This window comes from Periplaneta americana, chromosome 5, assembly GCF_040183065.1.
Source record: "Periplaneta americana isolate PAMFEO1 chromosome 5, P.americana_PAMFEO1_priV1, whole genome shotgun sequence".
Lineage (NCBI taxonomy): Eukaryota > Metazoa > Arthropoda > Insecta > Blattodea > Blattidae > Periplaneta > Periplaneta americana.
Window position 1 is genome coordinate 189,331,102 of NC_091121.1, and position 27,336 is coordinate 189,358,437.

The 27,336-nt window shown below is 34.3% G+C and overlaps 2 protein-coding genes across 3 annotated transcripts in view; both read left to right on the forward strand.

Moving 5' to 3' along the window:
• LOC138700351 (trypsin-1-like) overlaps window positions 1–14,430 on the forward strand; it is a 151,590-nt gene extending 137,160 nt beyond the window's left edge. Inside the window, exons 1-7 of one of the 2 annotated variants that reach the window (XM_069826915.1) lie at window positions 8,127–8,256; window positions 8,758–8,843; window positions 9,785–9,873; window positions 11,940–12,081; window positions 12,609–12,725; window positions 12,883–13,035; window positions 14,116–14,430. In XM_069826915.1, coding sequence (XP_069683016.1) covers window positions 8,205–8,256; window positions 8,758–8,843; window positions 9,785–9,873; window positions 11,940–12,081; window positions 12,609–12,725; window positions 12,883–13,035; window positions 14,116–14,262 — 786 coding nt within the window. In that variant the 5' untranslated portion in view covers window positions 8,127–8,204 and the 3' untranslated portion in view covers window positions 14,263–14,430. Of the gene's footprint in view, window positions 1–8,126; window positions 8,257–8,757; window positions 8,844–9,784; window positions 9,874–11,939; window positions 12,082–12,608; window positions 12,726–12,882; window positions 13,036–14,115 lie in introns of those variants that run through there. The other variant, XM_069826916.1, reaches the window with a different exon arrangement.
• A 10,074-nt stretch (window positions 14,431–24,504) lies between these two features.
• Window positions 24,505–27,336, forward strand: part of LOC138700353 (trypsin-1-like) — a 37,544-nt gene continuing 34,712 nt past the window's right edge. Inside the window, exons 1-2 of the mRNA XM_069826924.1 lie at window positions 24,505–24,629; window positions 25,136–25,221. Coding sequence (XP_069683025.1) covers window positions 24,578–24,629; window positions 25,136–25,221 — 138 coding nt within the window. The 5' untranslated portion in view covers window positions 24,505–24,577. The remainder of the gene's footprint in view (window positions 24,630–25,135; window positions 25,222–27,336) is intronic.

Sequence of the window (27,336 nt, forward strand, 5' to 3'; positions counted from 1 at the left end):
AATTAAAAGCAGTTGTGCAATCATTTATTGAACAAAATATCATGGAACTATACACGGCATCATATACAACAATAATGGGATGATGATGATGATGATGATGATAATGATGATGATGATGATAATGATTATATAGGGGAGAGTCGGGTAGTATCGGACATCGGGTAATATTGGACAGTGAGTTTCTTTCATCTACCACACGATGATAATACCTGATTGACATGGTTACGTTTCTGTGATCTCGCATAGAGAAACGTAACCATGTCATTCAAGTACTACCATATGGTGGTAGATGAAAGAAACGCACTGTCCGATATTACCCGATGTCTGATACTACCCGACACTCCCCTAAATTTAGTATTTATGGCAGAGACTTTGCATTGGTTTTTGTGCCGATCTTCTCAAAGTTTCCCCACTTCTCCAATTTTGCACAACACAAGTCACTGTTATACCCCCCTACAAATTAAACCAATCTCAATATTAACGCCTTTGAAAGAATTAAATATTTATGGAGCTGCAGTAGAAACTACGGTTAGATTGCTATTTTTCATGTTGTTAGAAAATTCTCTATAATGCTTCGTCTATAAGTTCCATTATTGATCAGTTTATTGGTTCTCAGATTAAGAAAAAATAGCGCTGTAGGCCTACTTCCTGGGGAGAGGAAGAAAGAGCGATAGCCTATGTTTGTTTAAACAAGCGCCAAAGATCGCTGACAAGTTCCGGCGCTCAACTATAATGTTGAGAATAAACATAAACAACTATAATAAAGTTTTCCTGGATAAAAAAAACACGTTGCGGCGTGTCAACAATGATAAGTGTAACATTTCATATCAATCATTGAATTGGATTAGCGATGTAACAGCAATGGACTATTGTAGAAGAGGGTAAAGTCGATCATAATTTTGAAAATTTTTTAATGATATGCAATGGAGCGAAGTTCCTCAGAAAATAGCGTTTTGTCGTCATATCCTTCACTTATGAAAACACGTTACAAGAATTGAATTACAACCTATAAAAAACAGTTATTTTATTTGACTTGTGATCGAAGTTACCTGCTTAAATAGGGTAAAGTCGATCACCATTGAATTTTTTTAAATATTGCGGAGTAAAGTCGATCACTGTTCATGTTTTTAAAAAACAAATTAAGTGTATTACATATATTTTATTTGTTATAAGGGGTGTAAAAACAATAATAATCTTCAAAATATTCCTATAGCATTATATAGTGTATCTTTTGTTACTGTGATCATACTATTCGATACAATTAGGCCTATAGGTCTCCACTGTACAATCGTGACTATGATTGCCAACTTATAAAACATAAAAATACATTTTAATACTTCACATACCAACAAACAAAGATTTCAGAATTCAAAATTTACATTGAAATACCACCCTTCAATTATAATATAAAATGCAATTCAACATTGCTTAGGTTTATATCAGATGTTATTTGAAATCTTCTCCTCCTCATGTCACTTTAGAAACTACTTTGTTCCCATAGTCAGGTACAGAGGGGTGTACAAAACACGTTCCTTTGGCAGTGCTTCTCTTAAGCAAGAAATTCACCATAATTTCGTCTTCCTCTTTCCCCACTATCCCATCAATATAAGCTATACTATGACACTTTTCTGTTCAAAAGTGTTAGTTGGAGGTATTTCGGTGAAAAAATTTATTATTTGTTCTGGTCCTATCTGCTTCGAGTAGGTCGATGGCATGATCGACTTAACCCTACAAAGGTACAAGTTTTCTTAAAATAACAAGTTTCAATACTAACATTTACGAACTGCAAAACTATTATTTCAGGATACAATATCAACGAAAAGTACTTACGTATACTTCCTAGAGTTTGTAAGACTTTGTTTTCATTTAAGAGAAAAAGATGAAAATAAAAATTTTCACTTCAACGGTAACTACACTGTGTTCCCATTGTTGGCATTCGCAGGCTTTTTGTTGTCCCTCTCGCTTACATTTGCAATGTCAGGCAATGAAGTCAGCACAATAAAATTTTAACAAGTAACTGAGAAAATATATAATTTTCAATAAAAATCGCAAATGATCGATTTTACACCCACTGATTGACTTTACCCACTTCTACGTTACTCAATAAAATGAAATTAATAAACGATTAAGTGATTTTTCCTATGTCGCCCAAATTTCGCAAAATTCCGTGCGAAAGTCGACCAAAGAGCGTCAGTCGAAATTCTTTAAAAAAATATAGGTCGCAAAATCTCTGTTTACGTAGCCCAAACGGCGAAATATCGAACAATCTGGCAACCCTGCTTGCTACGAACAGAGTTAAGGCTCATTCACAATGAAAATTAAACATAACGTAAGCGTTAACTTAAAAATGTAAACGTTACGGTAAAATCAAGAGCATTTACGATGGGAACATAAACATAACCGCTAAGATACTTGGTAACCATGGAAACATAACAACGACGCCATTTCCTCATATTCTGTCGTATACTTCAGCGCTCCACGACTGTGTACTGTTTGCAAATCACGTAAGCATAAGCATGAAAGTTTGGAGTTTGCAAACTTTCATGTTAACGTCTAACGGAAATGTTTATGTGAATCATTGTGAATGATCCCATTTGATAACCTGGCCGCAAACTTCTGTGTTTATGTTACGGTAATGTTTAATTTTGATTGTGAATGGACCTTTAGTAACCTTAACGCTATAACAGTTGTTCAAGTGCGGTCACGTAATGCATCGCTCGGCAACACGATAATGAACCAAATGTGGGGCATTTCACAACATTGCCAGTTCGAACAGGCTCAACTGGTAGTGGTCATTCATGACTCGTTTGATCTGGGGCCCGTTTCATAATCCTTACAAATTACAAATTAACAATTTACAAATAACAAGTAAAAGATTACAAATGCTTGTAAATTGTGTTTCACAATGTTATCTTATTAATTTGTAAAGTTTGACGCACTTTACAAATTCAGCTAAAGAAATTTACAAATACGCATTATTGGCTACACAATATCGCCAACGACAGTTTACAAAAATCGCTAAGGAGCAGAGCTAAAGTCGCTGTATTTTTACCACTATCGATACATATGTTTATATTTTGTACTAAAATAGATTATTCTAACCTTGCTGATTCATATTTCACCAACAGGAAATGTAAAGTATTGTCTAAAAAAAATTAAAAGTATTTAGATTTTTATATATTGGCGACAATGGAGTTTCTTGTGATGTGATTGGTCGAGCATACCAATACGTCTATTACTTAAATGACCAAAGTAAGCGTCAAATTCAGTCACATAAGTAAATAACAGATATCGTCCGCGTACAAATATGCAATTGATAAAATAATTACAATATCTACCACAAAATCAGGTTCTTTTTTTTGTGTTGATCCATCAGTATTTATTAATGTTGCATCCGTAACCTCACAAACATTAGTGACCCCAGCTGCAGCATAAAAATAATGTGCTGCAGTAAATAACATTTTGGTAATCAAAAACCTGCCTCGAATTTAACTCTTTTAACAACATCAACTACCCTGTGGGCACTTTTGCACACATATCTTAGAAATTCCGTGCTTATCTACTAAAGCACGGAACTGACAGCTAGTATATTAAACCAATGCAAAACAATACAACTCTCGCTTTGAGGTTAGGGCACCACTTTTCCATGTTGGATGTGATGTCCCATATCTTGAAGGAGAGATTCCACCGAAACGGGACTCGAAACGACTTCAGAATACCGCGTAAGTAGTGTCGCTATTGCATTATTGAATTATTTATTTTTGGTGCAGAGAACTTCTTTATTAAGTGCGAGTATGTATTAAATACAGTCTTCGTATATAAATACTTACGCGGTATTCTAAAGTATAGCGCGGGACTCATTCGAAACCTTTCATTAAATTTATACAATGATACGAACGTATTATTAATTCTTGTCCGGAGAATTTTACGTGTACGTCTTCGTTTGATTAGGCCTAAATTCAATATCTTCGTCTGAGTCATTAGAACTACTTAATAACATCAAAACTGCTCTAGTTTAATTCTTAATATTACCCAGTTACTCAAAAATTAATTTAATAAATATATATATTCATAATTTGTTGCAATATCAAACTTTACACATCTCAGAGCTATTGTAGAAAAATGTGCTAACTTTACAAGTAAAGTTTACACGTTTGTAAAATTACCCTTCATTGTGAAACAGAATGCTTGTAAAGTGAGCAAAATTTAATTTGTAAAGATTTGATTTCCTTCGTAAAGTTCAACATTACAAACAAAGATTGTGTAACAGAAGTTTACAATTTACAAGCAAAGTTTACAATTTACAAAGCTTGTAAACATTGTGAAACAGGCCCCTGGTCTTACTTCTTCTATCCGACGGTATAAATGCATTATCTCTGTTTCTTTCCATTGCCGAGAGGAACTTGTATTTTCATGTAATGATTAATTACCAAGTAAGAAGAAGAAAGTAGTTCTACGTCAAATGACTACTAGATCAACAAATTACACACACATTACTAATCCCCCCCGTCAACTTCAAAGAAGCTATCTTCGAAGTTATAGAAACTTCAGATATAAAATGGCTCATGTGACCAATCCAACTCTGTACAGATACGAACTAACTTAATTACCGTGGACAATATCAGACACAGCGCTGTGACAGATCTTATCAACAAATCTCGTGATACTGGAAGTGTATCTGATAAAACCAAATGTGAACATATTATGAGATTAGTAGCGGATGTACAGTCTAGTAGAAATATATTAGTTACAACTGCAAATACCTCATAAACACTCGACATTTATCAAAAGGAAATGACAAATATCAAATCTTCATTCAAAGTGTGCGTGATCAAAACAAATGACATCCTTAAAACAACTAATTAACTCATTTAATCTACCCTTATTTAATCTAACTTCTGCAAAAATTTAAATAATCTTATAGGCTCAAAAGATGTATTCGAGATATTACAGCTTTCCGTTGATGATACAGGAAGAGCTTGAGGATTCTGACACCATGCGTATAAAATACTCTTATGAGGATTTGAACTGGACCTTCCACGGCCGAGACAGAAAGGCTTATCTGTCAGCGTCAGATTCACGAATGTTATCCAATGCACTTGTCAGACCTAGGCATAGCCGGTTTCACCAAGCTTCACTATGTTTTTAATACTTCATTAATTTATTTACAGAGCTATTAAATAACTTTCATAGCTCACCAAGCATCTTTAGCCCTAACGAACCAATAAAGCTATCATTAGTTTAGCCATAGGCATTTCTGTCTTTAAATTAATGGTTCACTAATTGCAATACAAAATGGCGGAACGTTTCGAAGCAGAATTTTTACATCTAAAACTGCTAGAAAATTAAAAGCCAGATGGAGATAATGTTAACCATTTAGGAAACGACCATTTTGAAAATTTGAATGACACAAAATTTTAGGAAATATACCGCGTCACGAAGATCGCGGTAGTGAAAATTTTAGAAGAAATTGCAGTTTAGAATATCATTAGAATGACTGAGACAAATCTGACACTAGTCAACTGAGTAATATAAAAGTTAATTGTATTTTAACACATGAAAATGGTTATTATAACTATATACCTAAGAAAAATTAGTAAATTAATACACAATGAAAATGTACTTTCAAACATAACAAAACTTAATTGGTATATTAATTCCATTTATAAGAATTAAATTTAGGCCTAGCCACACATTGAACGTCTATCTTGAAAATGGTTACTTAGTCCACGGGATCAAATTTTTACTTTCTTTCAGCTCTGTAACTCTACTTCACAGTACAGTAAATTCGCAAGTCTTTAATGTTTTTCATTCCTTATATATGGGCTATTCCATATGAAAACCTCGCATTTTTTTAATACTCTAATTTTCCCCTATTTATACAAGGTGCTGAGGAGAGTGCATTTTCAAAAATATACTATCGAAAGTCAAACGGTTTTCGTACTATTGAGCGACAAAGAATATTTTATAAAAACAAGCCTTTTTCAGCGCTCAGAACTCTGGAACCATTTACTGCAGAACATTGACCAAGAGCTCATTTTGAAGCTGACATTTGGTAGGTTATGTTAAGAAGTAATCCTTATTTTTATTGTATACAGAGAGACAGATAATCTGACTTTACTTGCGTTTAGGCTCTTTGCCCATTTGTAAAAATGTAAAAAAATATTGAGAAAAAACCTTGCATTATTAAGAGGGATTCGGCATTGTTTGCTTAGTGGCTCGACAATAAGTTTCGGGGGTATTAAAGGATTATTTTCACACGCCTAGACCTGGACGGCGCAGTAACTCACGCACTGGCCGAGAGCTGAACATAAGCAAGCGTTGGGCGTCATTTTACTCCTGTGTTTATGAAAACTTGTGATAAAGCTAGCCCAGCTATGCGCTGCTAGACGAAACATCACGTGTTTATGTCTCCTGGCCTTGCTTGTCTCGGCTAGCTCCCGCCTCACAGTCAGCTGGTTAGTTCACGCGCGTACTATTTATTTTCTTTATTTGATATTTTAAATACTTTCTTATCAACGGTGCACCAGTAAAAAATGTGTTTATTTGTACTTTCAATGCGGAATCTAACCATGTATTTTAAAAATATTTTTTCGTGGGCAAAGGTGTCTTAATGAAGAAAAATCTAAATTTCTCCATTTTCATAAAAATGTAAGAAAAACTGTTTACATGTCAATATAAACTTTAATTTCTCAGCATCAAAATAAACCATGATTTTGATCATTGGGTGAAAGGGTTTCGGAGCCACAACAGTTTAAAGTTGCTAATTTTATGAAAAGACGATGAATTTAAATATTTTCAATTTAAACACTATGAAGTTCTGATGCCTCAAACTTTGCACAAAGCTTTGTGTCACAGTTGTCTACGGACAGAAAAGTTTCAGTGTATTTAAAAATTGCAAGGTCAATTTTCTCTATATTTCGGTCGATTTGAGATGGAATGGCCCATATACATAATTGCAGTTCTATATATAATTATATCGTCCTCTCTCAAATGTGATGACCACTAGAATCAGGAATGCAATAATTATAACATCTATAAATTTTATGCAGCAGATAATAATAATAATAATAATAATAATAATAATAATAATAATAATAATAATAATAATAATTTTTCCTCAATTTATTATATTGTTGCTTCATTGTTGGCCCGCATGCAAATGATATAGAAGTCTGTGGTTTCATAAAAGTGCGATATAGTTGGTGAACAGCTTGCATTTTACTGAATTGTTAAATAATTTAATGTTCACTAGTTAATGTTTCATTTGAATTGATATATTGAAGCTTGGTGAAACCGGTAATTAACAAATATCTTACGTAAAGGCCGCATAACGGGCCAGTGTAAGCCTACGTGCATGAAATCAATTTTTACCCGGACCTCCAAAATCCAAGCAGGTAGTTCACGTATGCATGCCCCACTTAACAACAGAACACGGTAACTATACGGTCTCAGGGTAAGAAATAATTTTGTTAACAAAACAGATTGTAAGTATATACAGGACACTGAATGATGGTAATGAAAATTTCGGCAGATAAAGAACTTATTATTTCAGGTTTTCTTATAATATTGAAAAGTGTTCTGTACATTGCATATAATTATATTTACAAATTTCTTTAATTACAGGCTAAATTTTGAAATATTCTATTAGCCTATATCCTCAATTCTAATATGCTCGTGTTATGAGTATATTTTTATACATATTTAAAAATTCCTTTTTTTGAATGACCCATTTTCAAATCTTTTGTTATATCTTATTTCAAATGTGATTGCGTTGTTAATTATTTCAATTTTTGCCAAGTTTATTTAATCTCCACTTTTATTAATATTTTAATTCATAAAATTAATGTTTAATTACCTCCTACATTCCCATTACAAATATGATCCAGACGTGAACATCTTAAATGTTCACTCCTTTCTTTATATGATTATTCATTTGTTTATTGATAGACTAGATTTTTTAATGCCGCGGTCACTGCTTTCAAGGTAGGCAATGATTAAAGGAAACACAGTGATTATTTTAGTGATAACCAAATTGTTATCTCGGTACTTCAGTACGGTCCACGATATATCGTCACAAGTGAGAGATAAAATATCACTGAGATTATCACAATTACAATTGTGGAGGAGTGTTTAAGGTATAAAAGGCTCAGGGATACTAGAATGAAATCAGTTCGTTCAGAGACGAAAATAAGAACGCTACAATGATACGAAGCCTGATACTTCTTGCCATCTTAGTGGCTACTGGAACTCAAGGTAAGTGACAGTAGAGATTTATGGGGCATTGGGACACATTCGCTTGCCTTATTAACTCTATTTTGTTATTTCGTTTGTTTACGAGTTTGAAGGTATAGCTATATGTTCCCACACAATACGTTACTTTCATCTCAGTCAATTGTTCACAGGTAGCTTGACACTATTTAAGAAATCAGAGGTTTTTAAGGAAGATTTATCAACATCTTTTCATTGAATAAACAGAACTGGTATATGTGATAGAAATAGTAGTAGTGGTAGCTGCAGTAGTACCAGCAGCTGTACTGATTGAAGTAACATCTGTTCAGTAGTCTGATTACAATTAATTCACTTCTAATTGAAACTTTCAACTCTGATAACAATCTCTGTTTTACGTCTCATTAAACCTGACAAACTTACGTCTTCTTTTTATTCATTGTAATTATCCTCCAGGTCACATGGTCCAATATTAATCAAATCACTTTTCACATTATAAAATAAACTGACTCATATTTCTTTTCGCAGGGAAAACTGTTCCAAGAATCCCAATCACCAGAGGCAGCCGCATCATCAATGGTTACGATGCTGCTCGAACACAATTCCCGGGAATGGTACACTAAACATTTCCTCTCACAAGAACTGTCACTGTAACTTCTTGCTTTATTAATGTTTTCGTTCACGGCATGCAAACGTTTACTACTCAAACATCACAAAATATTACACGTTCTAAGAACAATGTGATACATTATAACAGTAATTTTCATATCAAATCTGAAGGAGGAACAATATCAGTTGCTTAGTTGGACTTATTGCTTTAAATTCACCTGTATAATATATTACTTAAAATGAAGGGTTAATAAATAAAATTTTACTGTTAAAGTATCTTTATACCGTATACGTCAGAAAAGCATTATACAAAATCTTTTCTGGAATAGAGAACACTAATGTAAAGACATTTATGATATCTATATTTCTGCATGTGTACAAAAGATGATTTATTCCAAATTTATCTTGTAAAATAATTAGTTTTGCGAAATCTAAGCGCAAAATAACAAAATGGCTGAGTTCTTTTCCATTCGTTATACGCTCACGATTCATTTCTAAAATGGGCTGACGTAGAGCCTAGTTACTTTTATTTTATGAGGCGAAATACGTAGCAATATGTGATGATTATAATTAATGAATCAATTATTAAATATGGTACGGAAAACGGCATTACCCGCGAAAACCTTCCACCAAACACCGTTTATCTTCACAACATTTAGACACTCCGGTATTCGAAACGGCATTAGTAGCGTGGAAGCTCTAGTCGTAGTCGTTCGATTAATGGTGCGATAATTATTGTGAATATATTATTATTATTATTATTATTATTATTATTATTAGTATTCCCATCGTTATTATTTTCATCATTACCACTATTATTATTATTATTATTATTATTATTATTATTATTATTATTATTATTATTATTACTATTACATTTAAATTATAAATGTAAATCATACTTATTTTATTAAATTACACATACATTTTCATTTCAATGTTACAGCTCTCTCTTCAGATATCATCAAGTCACAAATGTGGAGCCTCCATTTTGAATGAGAATTGGGCCCTCACAGCAGCGCATTGTGTGGAAAGGTATGTATCAAAAAAGACAAAATAAAACAATTCACTAATATATATTTATCATTATTTATTTATTTATTTTTGTGCACGGAAGCTACAGAAAAATTTCTGCATTCACTATCTGACTGTAGTTGACCATAGTTGATGCATTTCGCGCAGTCATCAAGACGAAGGGATGAGACGAGTACAGTATTTCATATCAGTTCCCAGCCCCGAAGGTACCAGGGATGGCTCATGTACTTCCAAAATATTACAGATATCTCGTAATAATTTTCTTACTATTCTTGGTGCTACCGAGTCTCGCCAACAGGGCGTCTAAGATCAAGAAATACTAACATCCTAAATATTAACGAATCTCAATTGCACGTCCGTGGCGGTTTTACAGGGAAACAAACTATCTGGTCATGAAACCAGAAGTAGGCTACACATCATCCTGCACCCATGCTGTCCCTTTTTTAAGATGACAAGAAGTTATAAGAAAAACGGTTGAAGGGAACGTTAAATGTAGAGATCTTGTGAGATAAAATTTTCACTACTGAGGAAAAGAAAAAGATAAGGTTTGATGTTCCGATCTCCTCTACTACCTGCATCACTCCACGCAAAAAGGGGGACCGAACTCAAGTATATATAATCATAAGCTCACTCTCTGGAACTGAGCTACTGGAAGGCGGTTTCATTTTCGTCTACCAATGGTTGTGTTCTTCCCATTTTACAATAAAAATTTTTCTTCATTGCATAACAAAGAAGGAGATTCTTTCTCCATGTGATCAATATACTAAAAGTATTTCAGACAACACAACATTAACACATGGAATACAAAACTGTCATGGAAGGACGATAGACTATTTATACTGCACGTGCTTTCGAGGAATCTAGTCTGGGTCCATAGAAGCAGAAAATAATAACATTTGAGCAGTAAGTGCAAGTCTACTGAGATTTTCAATGACGGATACGCATTTAAAATTTGTGAGACACATCGAAACAATTGTTTCTTATTCTGCAAGATACTAAATGAATGTAATACGGACAAATATTTCTCACTGTGGAAGAGTAATGACGACGATTTTACATATTACAGTATCGTAAGCCATCCTTCCCCCTAGAAACATCAAACATAGTACCAAAAGTGGCAAACTGAATTCACCTCAATGCAATGCAGTCTCAAACCTACAGTAAAGACATTGCCAAGTTCAAAGTTTATCCCTTAATTCATGGCAGATCATTCGAATACAACAGAATAATAGCAGACGACAGCGCCAGGCATTCTGTAAAGGAATACAAGATAATATTTATTAATTAAATATTTGTAGTCTCCGATAATACACCAGTGTGTGTTTTCTTGAATAAAAACGAGATTAATTGTTTGATACAACGTGTAGGCCTACATGGTGTTGAAAAACACAAATCAACATGCTGAGTAACAACTTTTGTGATTACTATACAAAGTTTGATTTCAATACACTAAGATAAACTGTGAGATCCGGTTTAAATCTTCGCGCGTACTGTTCTCTTTATCTTTACGTACTTACATTCGCCTTCCTGTCTCACTCTTGTAACTGCGAAACAAATTATTTCCGATAAAGATATATATCAGACAGACATCCTGAGCAAAATGATAACATGATTTTCCAGTTAATGTTGCAGCCGACAAATTCCCAACATCGAATATAACGCAGGCGCGACATCGAAAAAAGGTTGTATACGGTGGTGAAGAGATCGAACTTTGTACCATTCCTGTGCCTTTCGTAGAATTATAAAATTAACACTCGAGTTTAGAATAATATTCCTCACGGAAGCAGTGCAGGAAGATCGAGGGCAACGTGGTAAATCCGTAAGGCACCTTCATAGCCTGATCCTTGAAACATAAAACTAGAGGATGAACACATCACCAAAGCTCGATTCTTCTGTAATAATTTGTGGCACGTATCTCATAACCTTAGGATTCCTGTTTCTTGTCATACTTGATTTCAAGGAATATACTAATCACATTGTATTGGCATATTGTACAACAACGACTGTATTTACGTGCAACATTAATTTTTAAACAATTACTCTACAATTTGTAATCTGCATTTCAGGAATAACGCATCATCCATCACACTTTATGCAGGATCGATTTATCTCAGCAGTGGAGGTACAACACACAACGTGTCTGAAATTATCATCCATGAAAGCTACGACGCGCTTGACTCCTATATAAACGACATTGCTGTTCTTAAGGTAAGATTCCGACTACTTACTGATATTTTGTACGACTTAATGGTCAACAGATTCTCATTACAGGGACACGTTTTGTACAAAACAGCAAAATGTGAATCAATCCTCATCAATATAGTTTCCTGCTCAAGTGCAGGTCATTTACTGCAAATCCAGCACTGTCCAATTTTTCCTATTTTTAGCCTTCTTGTTAGTCTACGCATACGATTCATATATCTTAATGTCATCTATCATATTTCTTATCTTCTTCTGCCCAACGTTTCTTTCGTTCATCATTCCTTCCATTCAATATTTAAGCAGGCGGTTTCTTCACTCTCAATGTCCCAGTTAATTTCTCTTTTGGTCAGTTTCGTATTATTCTTTCTTCACCCACTCTTATTAGCATAGTCTCAAAAATGTAAGTCACTGAAAATTAGATTAACCCTCATTCACTAGCACTTAGATATTATGAATGTTCTCATACTTGCAACGACTCAAATTTATTTCAGTATCAGTTATGTATTTACATGAAATGGAACATTAATTTCCAGGTGTCGAACCCATTCCAAATCGATGGAGTGGATGTGAAACCCATTTCTCTGCCAGCCCAAGGCCAAAATCCTCCTGACGAAATGCTTGCCGAAGTCATTGGTTGGGGTGAACTTGGTGTAAGTTAAAGAAGATTTTTTTTTTCGATTAAATGTTACGTTTCACTTTACGTTATCCAAGTGGATAAACAAATTGCACATTTTACATCACGTGTGTATAACATTAGAAGAAAAATTAATATATGATTTTTATAAAAGAATGTACTTGTTCTTACAGGAACATGGGGATTTTTCTGACACCCTCCAGAAAGTTAATCTCATGATCGTGAATCAAGACCAATGCAGGAGTATCTATGAATTTTATAGTGAGAATGTATACGACAGTCAGATCTGTGCTGGTTTGCCTGTAGGAATCGGTGGCTCATGTAGGGTAAGTATATTAATGTACTCGCCCAAGGAAATCGGGTATCAGGTTCTTAGTGGAACTAATTATTTTTTGGTGCCATCGCCAACTGCAGAAATTATTCATCGTCAAAATTCAACCTGGCTGAGAAAAAGCCGACAAATCTTTCCTGAAGTTCTCTATCATCGACATGGTTCTTTTAGGTACCGTAAATCTAAGATATAGCACCCGCAGCTTAACTTCACTCACATAATAAAAATTTTGCAAAGTCATAGGCATGGCTTGAACTCTCGAATCTCGACTAGGCCTAAGGTACAAAAAGGAGTAAGCCTTACTAAATACCAATTCAAAATCTGACTACTTCAAAACACTACATGTCCAACAAAATCTTCTGACATAGCTACAAGTATCAGCAGCACAAATGAAACATAGACAGGGCTATATATTCAACAGAAATTAATCAATAAATGAAAATGATTTGCTTGTTTTATTACGAAGCATGTCAGAAAGGCGTTGTTGGTGTTCTTGTAAAGACATTTCAATGTTATCACACCACAAATCCTTCCCACTGGAAAGAGGAATATAAATGCTCTGCGTTGAAAACAAATCAAGCCTTTATTCGGTAAATTGACAATTCCGAAGGATGAATTCTGAAATTTCACAGACTTAATCTAAAAGTAGTAAAAAATCTTATAAAGTTGTATCCAACTGTGTTTTTCTTATATTTAGTCATTACCATAATGTTATTTTCGTTTGAATATGAATTAGTAACACTTTGAGCGATGAAAATATTCTCCTAGCACATTGCATGGTACTAATAATATTTTAAAATGTGAAACGTGTTAAAACATACTCTTTCTATTGTATCAATATCCTGTCTCCTTTCTTAAAATTAACAGACGTGTAATCCTCAATTCTGGGACGTATGCCCTCTTCTAATAAACAATTTTTTTTTTCAATTCTCTTTCTATCGTTATTAAAATTAACAAAATAGTTGCATACAACTTTTGAGCTGTATCTACTGAAAATAAAAACGTTTGTAATAATGTTCATATTACTGACCATGTGCAGGATATGTTAACTATAACGTTATTCTATGATTCACAGGGTGATGATGGGGGCCCACTGTTTGTGGATGGAAATGTTGTTGGTCTGGTGTCTTGGTCCCGTTACTGTGCTAGACCAGAGTACCCAACCGTCTACACCAGAGTCTCTGATTACGTTGATTGGATAAAACAGAAGACAGTAGCGTAAGGAAAAACTACTGTGGCTACTATTCAACTGCGCTTACTTAAACGGGTTTTGTTTCATATTTTAATGTACAATCAATTGCATAGCTATGTATTTGTCTTATGGAGAAATTATTAATCTGTATAAATCTGTGAAATAATAAAAATTATCATTAAAATATAACACACAAAATCATCTGTGATTTCATAAGCCAGGCTAAGTGGCCTGTTACCTCTCCGTATTCCTCCAATTTCCAGGTACTTCTATATTCCTTCATGTAACACATAAAATATAGTTCTGGGTAAAATTGGTGCGTGGTGTGCAATTTTTTTTTTTATTTAATTTCTTGGTTCAGCACATAAAATATATAAAGGAGAGCAAAAATTATTTAGAAGGTTTTTTCATCACAGGCTTGTGTTATAAGTAGAGCCCGGATGTTTAGGTAATTATAACAGTTAAAATAGGCAGATACAAACGACGATAAAAACGTAAAAAAGGCACAATAAATTTTGAAAAAGGCATTATAAATTAAAAAAAACAATAATCTATTTAGCAATAAATTTAAATTTTACCAACATAACTCACGTTTATACTTCGTAGTTGACACATGTTGATTTATAAAATAATTTTCTTTTCACAAACTTTACATATCAAAACTGTTCCATCGGTTGAAAACACATGGGCACCAAATTCACTAACGTAAGCATGAAGTTTACTTTTCAATGGTTTACTGAATTTAGGCATTTTAGCTAACCGATCTTATAACTTCTGTCACTCAATTTTTCCTCCTACATTAATAAACACATGTAGCACAAAATTGTAACAGTAAGATTTGAAAATATGAAGGCAAACAATTCAAAATGCTACGTAACAACTTCTATGAGAACGGGCTTAATATTTAAAATTACAAAGCTGATTGTTGGTACCGTCAAGCCATGACGTATTTGTAACTGTAGATTGTCGATCATTATTCATATTACACCAATAGTATTAAAGCACGATGATTAGCAGATTAAGCACGGAAATAAATTACTTTTATATTTTACTATTGTTAGTAGAGTGAGTTATTTTTTCATATACTTCAATTTCATATAAATGACATTACAATTGACTAGAACATTGTAAATAAACAAGAAATATTGCTTTAAAATTACAAGAAGAAAAGAATAAGAAATACGTTAAAAGGCGAAATAAAAATTGCCCCATCACCTTGATTTATCCCAAATCATATTTAAATCTATGAGAATAATGATTTAATTCCACCCAGTTAGAAAGGCATTTTGCCAAACATGCGGGCTCTTGTTATAAGAGATAGCTTTGCTCTGTGACTACAATAATTCTCTACACGAACATCCCAAGTTATGGCCTTTGAGGGAAAATTTCTAATGAGATACAAGATACGGCAGTCCTCAATAAAATTATAATCGAACAGATTGCTTGTTTTAAATGTTTAGGCCGTTTGATTTCTTACGAACAGGTAAAAGGTCTTCACATAAAATTAAAAAAATTCCAATATATGCGACACTATCCAAAGAACTTAAAAATGAAACAAGCATGGATACAAAAGTCCGATTTTGTAAGGTATTAACATTGGCACTTCTAATATATGGCGGCGAAAACCGTATCCTTATGAGAACAGCTGAAAGAAGAATAGAAACTGGAGAAATGCGAATCCTTAAACCAGGATCAGAGCAATAGATCAGACATCAAACGAAAAAATACGCCAAGAATTAAATACTGCTATATATAATGTAGGACATTAGAGATTTATATAAGGGTATAAAGGAATTTAAGAACACATATCAGCCAAGGTCAAATGTGATCAAGGATGAGAATGGTGACTTGCTTGCAGACTCTCCATCAATCCTAAACAGATGGAAAAACTATTTTGCGAACTACTAAATGTACATAGGCCAAATAGAAAAGATCGGAACGAAATTGAAATACAAACTGCTGAGCCATTTATACCCGAACCCACGCTTTCAGAAGTCGAAATTGCGATAGAAAATCTGAAAAAACACAAGTCTCCAGGTATCGATCAAATTCCAGCAGAATTAATACAAGAGGGTGGAAGTGCATCATATAGCGAAATTTATAAACTTTTACTTGCTATTTTGGAAAAGGAAATTGTACCAGAACAATGGAAGGAGTCCATAATTGTACCTATTTTTAAGAAGAGGGACAAAACCAACTGTGGTAACTTTCGAGGAATATCACTTTTGTTGACGTCGTACAAAATGTTGTCCAATATTCTTTTGAGAAGGTTAACTCCGTACGTAGATGAAAATATTGGGGATCATCAGTGTGGCTTTAGGCGTAATAGATCGACTATTGATCAGACTTTTTGTATTCGACAAATAATGGAGAAAAAATGGGAGTATAAGGGTACAGTGCATCAGTTATTCATAGATTTAAAAAAAGGCATATGATTCGGTTAAGAGGGAAGTATTATATGATATTCTTATTGAATTTGGTATTCCCAAGAAACTAGTTAGATTAATTAAAATGTGTCTCAGTGAAACATACAGCACAGTCCGTATAGGTCAGTTTCTATCTGATGATTTTCCAATTCACTGCGGGCTAAAGCAGGCAGATGCACTATCACCTTTACTTTTTAACTTCGCTTTTTGAATATGCCATTAGGAAAGTTCAGGATAACTGGCAGGGTTTGGAATTGAATGGGTTACATCAGCTTCTTGTCTATGCGGATGACGTGAATATGTTAGGAGAAAATCCACAAACCATTAGGGAAAACGCGGAAATTCTAGTTGAAGCAACTAAAGCGATCGGTTCGGAAGTAAATCCCGAAAAGACAAAGTATATGATTATGTCTCGTGACCAGAATATTGTATGAAATGGAAATATAAATATTGGAGATTTATCCTTTGAAGGGGTGGAAAAAATTCAAATATCTTGGAGCAACAGTAACAAATATAAATGGCACTCGGGAGGAAATTAAACGCAGAATAAATATTGGAAATGCGTGTTATTATTCGGTTGAGAAGCTTTTATCGTCTAGTCTTCTGTCAAAAATTCTGAAAGTTAGAATTTATAAAACAGTTATATTACCGGTTCTTCTGTATGGTTGTGAAACTTGGACTCTCACTGTGAGAGAGGAACATAGGTTAAGGGTGTTTGAGAATAAGGTGCTTAGGAAAATATTTGGGGCTAAAAGGGATGAAGTTACAGGAGAATGGAGAAAGTTACACAACGCAGAACTGCACGCATTGCATTCTTCACCTGACATAATTAGGAACATTAAATCCAGACGTTTGCGATGGGCAGAGCATGTAGCACGTATGGGCGAATCCAGAAATGCATATAGAGTGTTAGTTGGGAGACCGGAGGGAAAAGGACCTTTGGGGAGGCCGAGACGTAGATGAGAGGATAATATTAAAATGGATTTGAGGGAGGTGGGATATGATGATAGAGACTGGATTAATCTTGCAGACGATAGGGACCGATGGCGGGCTTATGTGAGGGCGGCAATGAACCTTCGGGTTCCTTAAAAGCCATTTGTAAGTAAGTAAGTAAGTAAGTATATATAAATTAGAAGAAAAATTAACAGTATGAAATTTCAAATGTTCAACGTATACAAAAGGATGAATGGAACACAAGTAGGATCATAGATCAAGTCTTACAATATCGACCACAAGGTCGCACTCAATAGAACGTCTCAGTGCTCGATAGGAAAGATAATTTTACGTCGGAACAGACTTACATAGCCTAGCCTTGCAGTGGAAGAAGAAGATTAAAAATTCATTAAATCGATTTTTATATCGTTCCAATTAGACACTATGTACTTCCATGATATCCCGCGAACTTCCACTTCAAGATATTCTAACCTGTCATTATTAGACAGGAAGTGAGGCAGAATTTGAACACTGATCTTATCTGAAAACATTAATTAACTTATCAGCATTAGTCATCTGGAGAGTACGTACGATCCTTTACTTTGTTATACTGTCAGACCAATAAGGTCAAGATTTTACGAGATTTCATGTTAATCCAGAAAGATTCGTAGACGCTAGAACAGAGCGGATATTGATCACATGCAGCCCTTGAAATAGTAATACGTATACCAGCAAATGTAGCAAAATAATAAATGAAGTGGTGTAGTTATAAACTTTAATTTATAGGAGGAAAATGAAAGATAAGTAGAAATTAAGAATGTACTCTAAACGATTTAAACGCCAAAGAGATAATAATGCCAAGGCGAGTGAAAGAAAAACTTTTGGAAAGAATTAGAGAAAACACAAACCTAAACATTTTATTAAACAGTATGTGTAAATTAAGTTAAGTTCTGTAAGAGTAGGACGTTCAATTAAACATGGGACTCCTGGGAGATTGACGGCCCTTTCTTGAAAGATGTATGAATTTTCGTTAGCCCAGTACACATTTGTGCCGGTTAATTGTGCCATTAAGATTAAATTTGGCTTCAACTAACCAAACAATTAAGTCTTGAAAACCTTCCCTTTCATCACACATGTTCAAGAACCACTCACAAAATTCCAGTCGTCTATTTGGGTCGTCCTCATTCAGTGCGTGGACAAGTCTCGGAATGTAAGGATTCCATTTTTGAGCTCGCAAAATTCGATGAACACTGGATTTGCTGATACCAATCTCACCAGAACATTGCCTAATTGACTTCTTTGGAGATTGTGCAAAAGCCTGCATGATTGCACCAACACTCTCGTTATCTGTGGAACTTCTCTTTCTTCCGCACCGCCATTTCAACACATCTTGCACCGTTCCGTCGACTTCAAACTTGCCTCGGATTCTTGTGATAGTTAACCTTGTTGTTGGTTGTGTTCCAAATTCAACCCTCTAACGTAGTTGAACTTGAATATCATTCTACACTTTCAATAACATTTCAGTATCCACTTACGTTCATCGAAAGATAATTGCACCGTCATGTTTGTTTATAAACATATGAACATGTTTCCATATTTTCCACTGCCTTCTGAATCATAAACCGCAAAATTCGTATTTCTGTCTCATTTCTTTACTGTGAAATAGTATTTCAAAGAGTTTATACATCAATTTAGACACCCCGTATAATAAAATTAATGGAAATTAATTCATCTTATGTTGCAGGATATTTAAATAAGAATATCTCTAATTAAAACAAAATGATCTGACCGTCTAACCCGTATTCGCAATGCCAGAGGGGCTGAAACATTCACAATCACGTACCTATCATGACGTAATGAAATATTGTCTATGATTCAAAAATGAATTAAAACCTGACTTCAAATCAAAATAACCCACTGCTGGAGAGATTTCAGAAAGAGTTTCTATCAAAACTAAGGAAATCCAGACAAAGGCATTATTTCAACAATCAGTCGTACAAGAATATTACAACTGACTCGTGCTTCCCATGACCAATACACAAACTTAATGAAGCCTTATAAGAAACGACAGAGTGACAACTAAAATGACAACATTGTAAAATTCAAAGAAGAAACAAACTAGTTGATATACACAGTTGCAAATGCAAAAAATTAAAAGGTACTGTAATTGTGATAAAAACGGCCGTGTTACAAAACAAGAAAGAATGTTTTACTAGATCAAAGAACAGAAAAAGATATGATAACTGGATCTGTTGATTTAGATACCACTAAAAAATAAATGGAAAATAAAACAGAACAAATTCTAACTAAAAAAAATTAAAGGGCTGAAATGGAATTTTTATCATATTTTATGTAAAATACCAACACTCTTTATACAATCTAGATCCACCAATACGTGCTACATGTCTTGCCCATCTCAAACGTCTGGATTTAATGTTCCTAATCATGTCAGGTGAAGAATACGTTGTGTAACTTTATCCATTCTCCTGTAACTTATTCCATCTTAGCCCCAAATATTTTCCTAACCACTTTATTCTCGAACCTCTGTTCCTTTCTTAAAGTGAGAATCTAAGTTTCACAACCATACAGGACTACCGGTAATATAACTGTTTTATAAATTCTAACTTTCAGTTTTTTCCAGAGCAGATTGAGTGATGAAAGCTGCTCAACCGAACAGTAACAGACATTTACCATATTTATTCTTCGTTTCATTTCTTCTAGAGTGTCATTTATATTTTGTTGCACCAAGGTACTTGAATTTTTCCACATTTTCAAAGGATAAAATTTCCAGTTTTTATATTTCCATTTCGTACTATGTTCTGGTCACGAGACATAATCATACAGTTTGTTTTTCGGGGTTTTAAGCCATTAAAATATTGCTGAAAACTTAACACAAGCGTACTTAAATCGTCATCACAGTGAACATGCACTTATCAAACATAGCGCTTTGACAAGATTTGTCTCGTGATACTTGAAGTGTATCTGATAAAACGGTAAGTGGATGTATGAAAACAGTAATAACGGACGTACAGTCTTATAAAATTATGATATTAGCTGCAGCTGCAAATGAATCCAGAAAGCACTCGACAGTTATCAAAAGGATATGACGCAAATCAAACCTACATCGCAAAGATACTTCATCAAAACAAATGACTTCCTTACAACAAATAATTGCTATGACACCTACTGTAAGTGAACATAATCCTGACAAACAAATCGCTTTTTCTTCAGTGCATGTAGAGCAAAATTTTTCCCTTCAAATTATTCAAATCTGCTTTACAGGGAGCGTTACCTGAAAGACTAGATTTGCATAATATATACGTCACTGTGCACGTTAACAGAAAACCACAATTCCAAGTCACACAGAGTTTGTGTGCACTCGATGTGGGAGTCTGGTGTTTCGTCAGCCCACGCGAGTTGCGTGGATATAAAGGGAAAATTTGAGACGGTGTCGGGTGGAGTTCCCGGGTAGCTCAGTTGGGAAGAGCGCTGGTACGTTCAGCCAGAGGTCCCAGGATCGATACACGGCCGCGGAACAATTTTTCCCTTGAAATTATTCAAATCTGCTTTACAGGGAGAGTTACTTGAAAGACTAGATTTGCATAATATATACGTCACTGTGTACGTTAACAGAAAACCACAATTCCAAGTCACACAGAGTTTGTGTGCACTCGATGTGGGTCTCTGGCGTTTCGTCAGCCCACGCGAGTTGTGTGGATATAAAGGGAAAAGTTGAGACGGTGTCGGGTGGAGTTCCCGGGTAGCTCAGTTGGGAAGAGCGCTGGTACGTTCAACCAGAGGTCCCAGGATCGATACACGGCCCCGGATCAATTTTTCCCTTGAAATTATTCAAATCTGCTTTACAGGGAACGTTACCTGAAAGACTAGATTTCCAAATTATAGAGATCCGACACTTATATTGAAAGACAGACTTTACTGATAAAGAAAATTTTATAATGGACAAATAAATCGGCAAAATACAAGCACTTACTGATCTTAAAGAAACCCACATTTTATTTAATATTTAAAGAGAAAAATTCGCTCCGGCGCCGGGGATCGAACCCGGGTCCTTGGTTTTACGTACCAAGTGCTCTGACCACTGAGCTACGCCGAATTCAATCCACAGCGCTGGATCGAATATAATCTATAATAAATTCACATTCCTTTCATTCAGCCAAAATTACAACTTATTCCTGGTCCTTTATTCAATGGCGGGGAAATTAGATGTCAATACATAATTGGATATTGGAGTTCCACAAGGAACGTTGTAGGACCTATTTTATTTTAATTGTATATTAATGATATTAAATCCAGTATTGAAAAATAGTAACGGCTCCATATATTCAGATGCAGATAATACAATGGTGATATTTAGTGATTATTACTGTAATAAAGTTTATAAAAATGCTAATAAGATTTATTTAAGGGGAGTGGGTATTGATGCCTGTGCAATTAAAAAATTTCAGAACACAAGTTTAGTTCAATATTTCTAGGCTTTTAGTTCTCAGAGTTGAATAAAAATTTTCATGCTTATGCAATCAATCATTCTGAATTCAGTGGTATAACAGACAACTAATTAGTTTCGTATCCAAGTGCAAAAGAAAGGCCCTAACTGATAACCTGTTTTCCCCTCTTTGCTAAGTGTACCTCATTCTTCAGGTGCACATTACTTGCTACAATCTTCACTCATATACCATGTATTTTTTAAGTTATCTAGTAATGTATATTGTAAATTCTAAAGCAAAATTTAGTTAAATATTTCACTCCTAGTGAAACGGAAAAAAATATTGAACTTTATTTAATATTAATTTTTCAATGCATATATTTTTTCTCGTGTTATGTGTGTGATATTCTTAAACCCGTAGGTCTACTATGTAGAACACAGGCTGCAGAACTGTTTATGCCTTTGGCGAGTCCTCGGCCTCATTTCATTTCACCCCTTTGGCCTGATTACCTGGTTGGGTTTTTTCCATCCAAAAGGCAAATGTCCGGTAATCTTTTGGCGAATCCTCGGACCTCATCTCATCTCACTACTTCTCGCAAAAATATTGTAAAAAATTGTAGAAAATTACAAAATTGTAAAACTGTAAAAATTGTAAAACATTGTAAAAATTTGTAAATATTGTAATTGTAATATTATAAAATTTTGACTTGTTCCACATCTTAAAGCTTCATTACTCATGTAAGATCTATGGAATAAAATTAATGAAATGAGAAAACACTGCAAAAACCTTATGTAAATTTATTCAGTTGTTTCACAGAAAAATGCACTTAAGTTTGAAAAATTTCAACTTATGGAAAACTGCATTTAAAATAAACAGGAATGTATGAATTACATGCACTGCCAAATTTAAAAAGGCTATTTAAAGAGCTTATCTGCAGAAATATACCCTACAATATTTACATTGTTTTCAAGAGCACGTTTTGTACTTTTTTAAAACACAAAATAAACAATAGGATTTTTTACCCCTAATCAGTACCTGGTTCCCTAAAAATCATCCGTCATCAAAAGAGATTGACCATTGGCATCCGAATTACAAACAGCAAAAAATAAAGAGAAATGAAACGAGCAAAATAATTATTCGAATTGTACATTAAAACAAAAATTTATGTATTAACATATAAATGATAATGTAGCATTTGAAGAGAGGTCTTCAGAATTTCTATTACGATCTTCTGAACCTCATAAAACGGAATTTTAAAAGATTTAAGGATATTACATGTATATTTTCGTAAACAACCCCTCGCTCCAAATAGTAAGCCTGTAACATCCCACTTGTAAAGCGAAATGCCATATTTTTCACTGAGGTATGGAAGGCAAGGTACATATTTAGCTCACTTGTCATCATCTATCTGCAGTGCCTGACTTGTGTCTCGTTCAAAGCAAATCGTAGGGTCTAAGACCATTGCTTTCTGGGTTCTTCTATTGATGGCAATTATATCCACCCTTCTATGAGAATCATCTTCAGACACACAATGAATCTCTTCATGTACTTCCCATCCTCTCTTTCTAAGCAGTTTGGCAATTGCTGTACGGGCACGATGGTGTCTGTTGTTACGCAGTAGCTCTCCCTTCTTACAGAACCCCAGTACGTGGCCAAGTGTTTCAGTCTCGCTGCAGCCGGGATGGCAACAACGGGTAGTACTGAAGGCTCTACCAAGCACAGATCTCGCAGCGGTGACGTTGCAAGACATCTTGATGGCATTGATGTATTCCGAGGACGAAGAGCAATTTTTAGAGAAGATCCAGGTGTTGGCTTTGGGGCATTCTTCATATGTACAAACGCCTTTACCTTTATGTGGGAGCTGGCACCATGACTGCAATAATTGTTTTCTGAGAACTTCTCTAAGATCTTTTCCTGTAGTTTGAGGAGTGACGCTGTTTGGATCAAATACAGTCATAAATATATTCAAAGATTGGCTATTCTTTATACACTCAGGTCTACTTCATTACATCAAAAGTGTTTCACCATTGCCAATAACGAATTTGTAGAATTAAAAAAAAAATTAAACATATTTTTAAAATGTCATAGACTTTAACTAAGTAAAATTAATCCAAATTTAAATAAAGGGAATATAGATAAAAATGAGATGGTGTAGCAAGAAAGACGTTGGTGTAAAGCCAGAACAGGCCGACAGCCAATCTTTGAGAGTCTGATAATGACTACATTGATTAAGATAATGACAGCATTATCTCATGTAACAAATTATTTTACAATAACAAGATAACACTAAATTTACGGATGCAGCGACAACAGCTTCGAGTGTAGGCCTACAATCAGAACAAACTCACCGGCACCGTTTGTGAAAAGCTAATTGTTATCTCGGCACTTCAGTACGACCCACGATACATCTCCAACAAGTGAGAGATAAAATATGAATGAGAGTATCACAATTACAATCGTGTAGGAGTATTTAAGGTATAAAAGACTCGGAGAGACTAGAATGAAATCAGTTCGTTCAGAGGTGAAAATAACAACGCTACAATGATGCGAACCCTGATACTTCTTGCCATCTTAGTGGCTACTGGAACTCAAGGTAAGGTGATAGTTGTATGGAAAAACTGGGACATATTTTCTCCCTTATTAACTCTTTTTATACAAGTTTGAGTGTGTCCTTAAGTTTCCATATATGTTAACTTCACCTCAGACAGTTGTTAATCGGCAGCTTCAAAATAAGAAAACAATTCTTTAAAAAAAAGCTTTCATTAACCTCTTTTCTTCGAATTAACAGATGTTATAGTAGTTAAAGTAGAAACTGTATAATTAGCAGTAGTGTTAGTTATAGTTGTAGTGATAACAGCAACAGCAATACAGCAGTTTCATTAATTTTAATTTCCTTCACTTCTAAATCAAGGCCAGAGTTTCTATGGAATTTTGGCCTCTCATTCCAATCATTCATTTTACGTCTCATTAAAAATCTTCTATTTACGTTGTTTTTATATAATTTGCTGTTATCATCCAGGTCATATTGTCCAATAATAATCAAACTACTTTTCACGTTTTGAAAGCAACTGAATCATAACACAATATTTCTTCATACAGGCAAAACAATTCCAAGAATCCCAGTGGACAGAGGCAGCCGTATCATCAATGGCGACAATGCTGTTCGATCACAATTTCCTGGACAGGTAGGCTAAACAAAAACATAATATTCTAATACCAAATGTTATACTTTAATTTATGAATGTTTTCGTCCTTTATTGATCACTTAGAGTCTTGCGTTTGGTTACCTAAAGCCTCTAAGCGAACCGAGACGGTGTAGATATACATGGAGTGTAACTTGACGGCATCCAACGCTACTTAGTTCAGATCTGCTCTTCAGGGAACATATGAAAACAAAGCAAAGTTGAGCGTTTAGAGATCAGTGACCTAATAGAAGAATTTTGTAGCCAGCACTTCAATAGGAAAGAACATGTACTTTATAAAAAATTAGGAGAATTTTTTCCATTTGAAACACTTAAAATGTTTACAGTCATTCATCGTAATGTGTAGAAACTCACAAATCACGCAGTCATAGCTGCTAATTTGTTTTATTTTAAGTTTGTGCTGACATTTATGTTTTTTCACTTGTTAATTCCAACCTGTAATTAAATCTAAATTAAATGCGTACTACTTCTTGTAAGAATTGGAAGTAAAGAAATTACGTTGAGCGTGTTACCATGACAACTAAAAATTATTATGTGGTGCCGGAATTATTTATTCTGTTCAAAATTGTTTAACACTTCGATTCCTTTTATGTCACTAGAACTAATACATAATGTTAACAAAGCGGTCGTAGGAAGAAATTGGAATATGCTTCTTAGATTAATATTGTTACATTTGTTGCTCATCTCAAGATAGGCCTATTGTAACTACAGGCTATAACTTCAGTGGAAACCACCAGAGTGTCTGTGAGAGAGTGTATTTGCATTGCATAGATATTTAATATTCTATATGCTCGACCATGCCGAAATGTACTAATTATACACCTGGTAGCTGTCCTTTAATGCATGTCATTAAAGTACACCTACTCATTAAAGTACAGGTCTTCAGCCAATGATAACTCAGCTTACATGTGTTTAGCCAATGAGAAGTCAGCTTTGTACCGTTATAAAACCGCAAGTATCGATTATTCTCGGATGTGCAATCGAAAGAGAATTGGCGAAAAGTCACGGAGGCTGGGAATCCAATACTGTCGCAGAAGGTTATTTTCTGTTACTATAATAATTAGCGTTAATTGTAAATAATATTCAAATAAATTCAATTTGTCATCTCGTTTTTCAATGTCGAATTCAATAAAGTTATACCAAGTTTAACGGGATTACACAAGGTCAATGACATTATTGTTCATCGGAAAAAATCAGTACATTCGCGTCTGCGCACATCTCACAATTCACGACCTAGAACAAGGTCACTTCCGATCTTGTCAGATACAAATAAAATGTATACATCTGAATACTGTAATTTCAAGTTAGAAATATGGTAGAGCATAAAAAGTCGTATGAAACTCACCTATAATGGTAATTAAGAAGCTCGTATGAAAATTATGAAACTCGCTTGGGCTCGTTTCATAAACATCCATACTCGCTTCTTAATTACTATCATTATAGGCTCGTTGCATAATGTACTATTTCGTGATTAACTGTCTTTTCACAAACCTTACATAACAAAACTGTTCCTTCGGTTGAAAACACATGGGCACCAAATTCACTAACGTAAGGATGAACTTTACTTTCCAATGTTGCACTGAATTTAGGCATTCTAGCTAACCGATCTTATACCTTCTGTCACCCGACAATAACTGACTGTTTCTCACTCAAATTTCTTTCTCCTACAATAATAAACACGTGGAGCACAAAATTGTAACAGTAAGATTTGAAAATATCAAAAGTGAAATTCTACGTGACAACTTCTGTCAGAACGCTTTAGGATTTAAAACTATAAAGCTGATTGTCGGTATCGTGAAGACATGACATTATATTTGTAACTGTGGACTGTCGATCATAATTCATATTACACCAATAGAATTAAAGCTCGATTATTAGCAGATTAAGGACTGAAATAAATTACTTTTGTTTTCTATTGTTAGTAAAGTGAGTCATTGTTTCATATATTTAAATTTCATACACATTACATCACGATTAAATAGAAAATTGCAAATAAACAAGAAATATTGATTTAAAGTGACAAAAAAGGCATTTGCTATTCAATTAATAAGAAACACCTTAAAAAGGCAAAATAGGCAAAATAAAAATTGGCCCTAT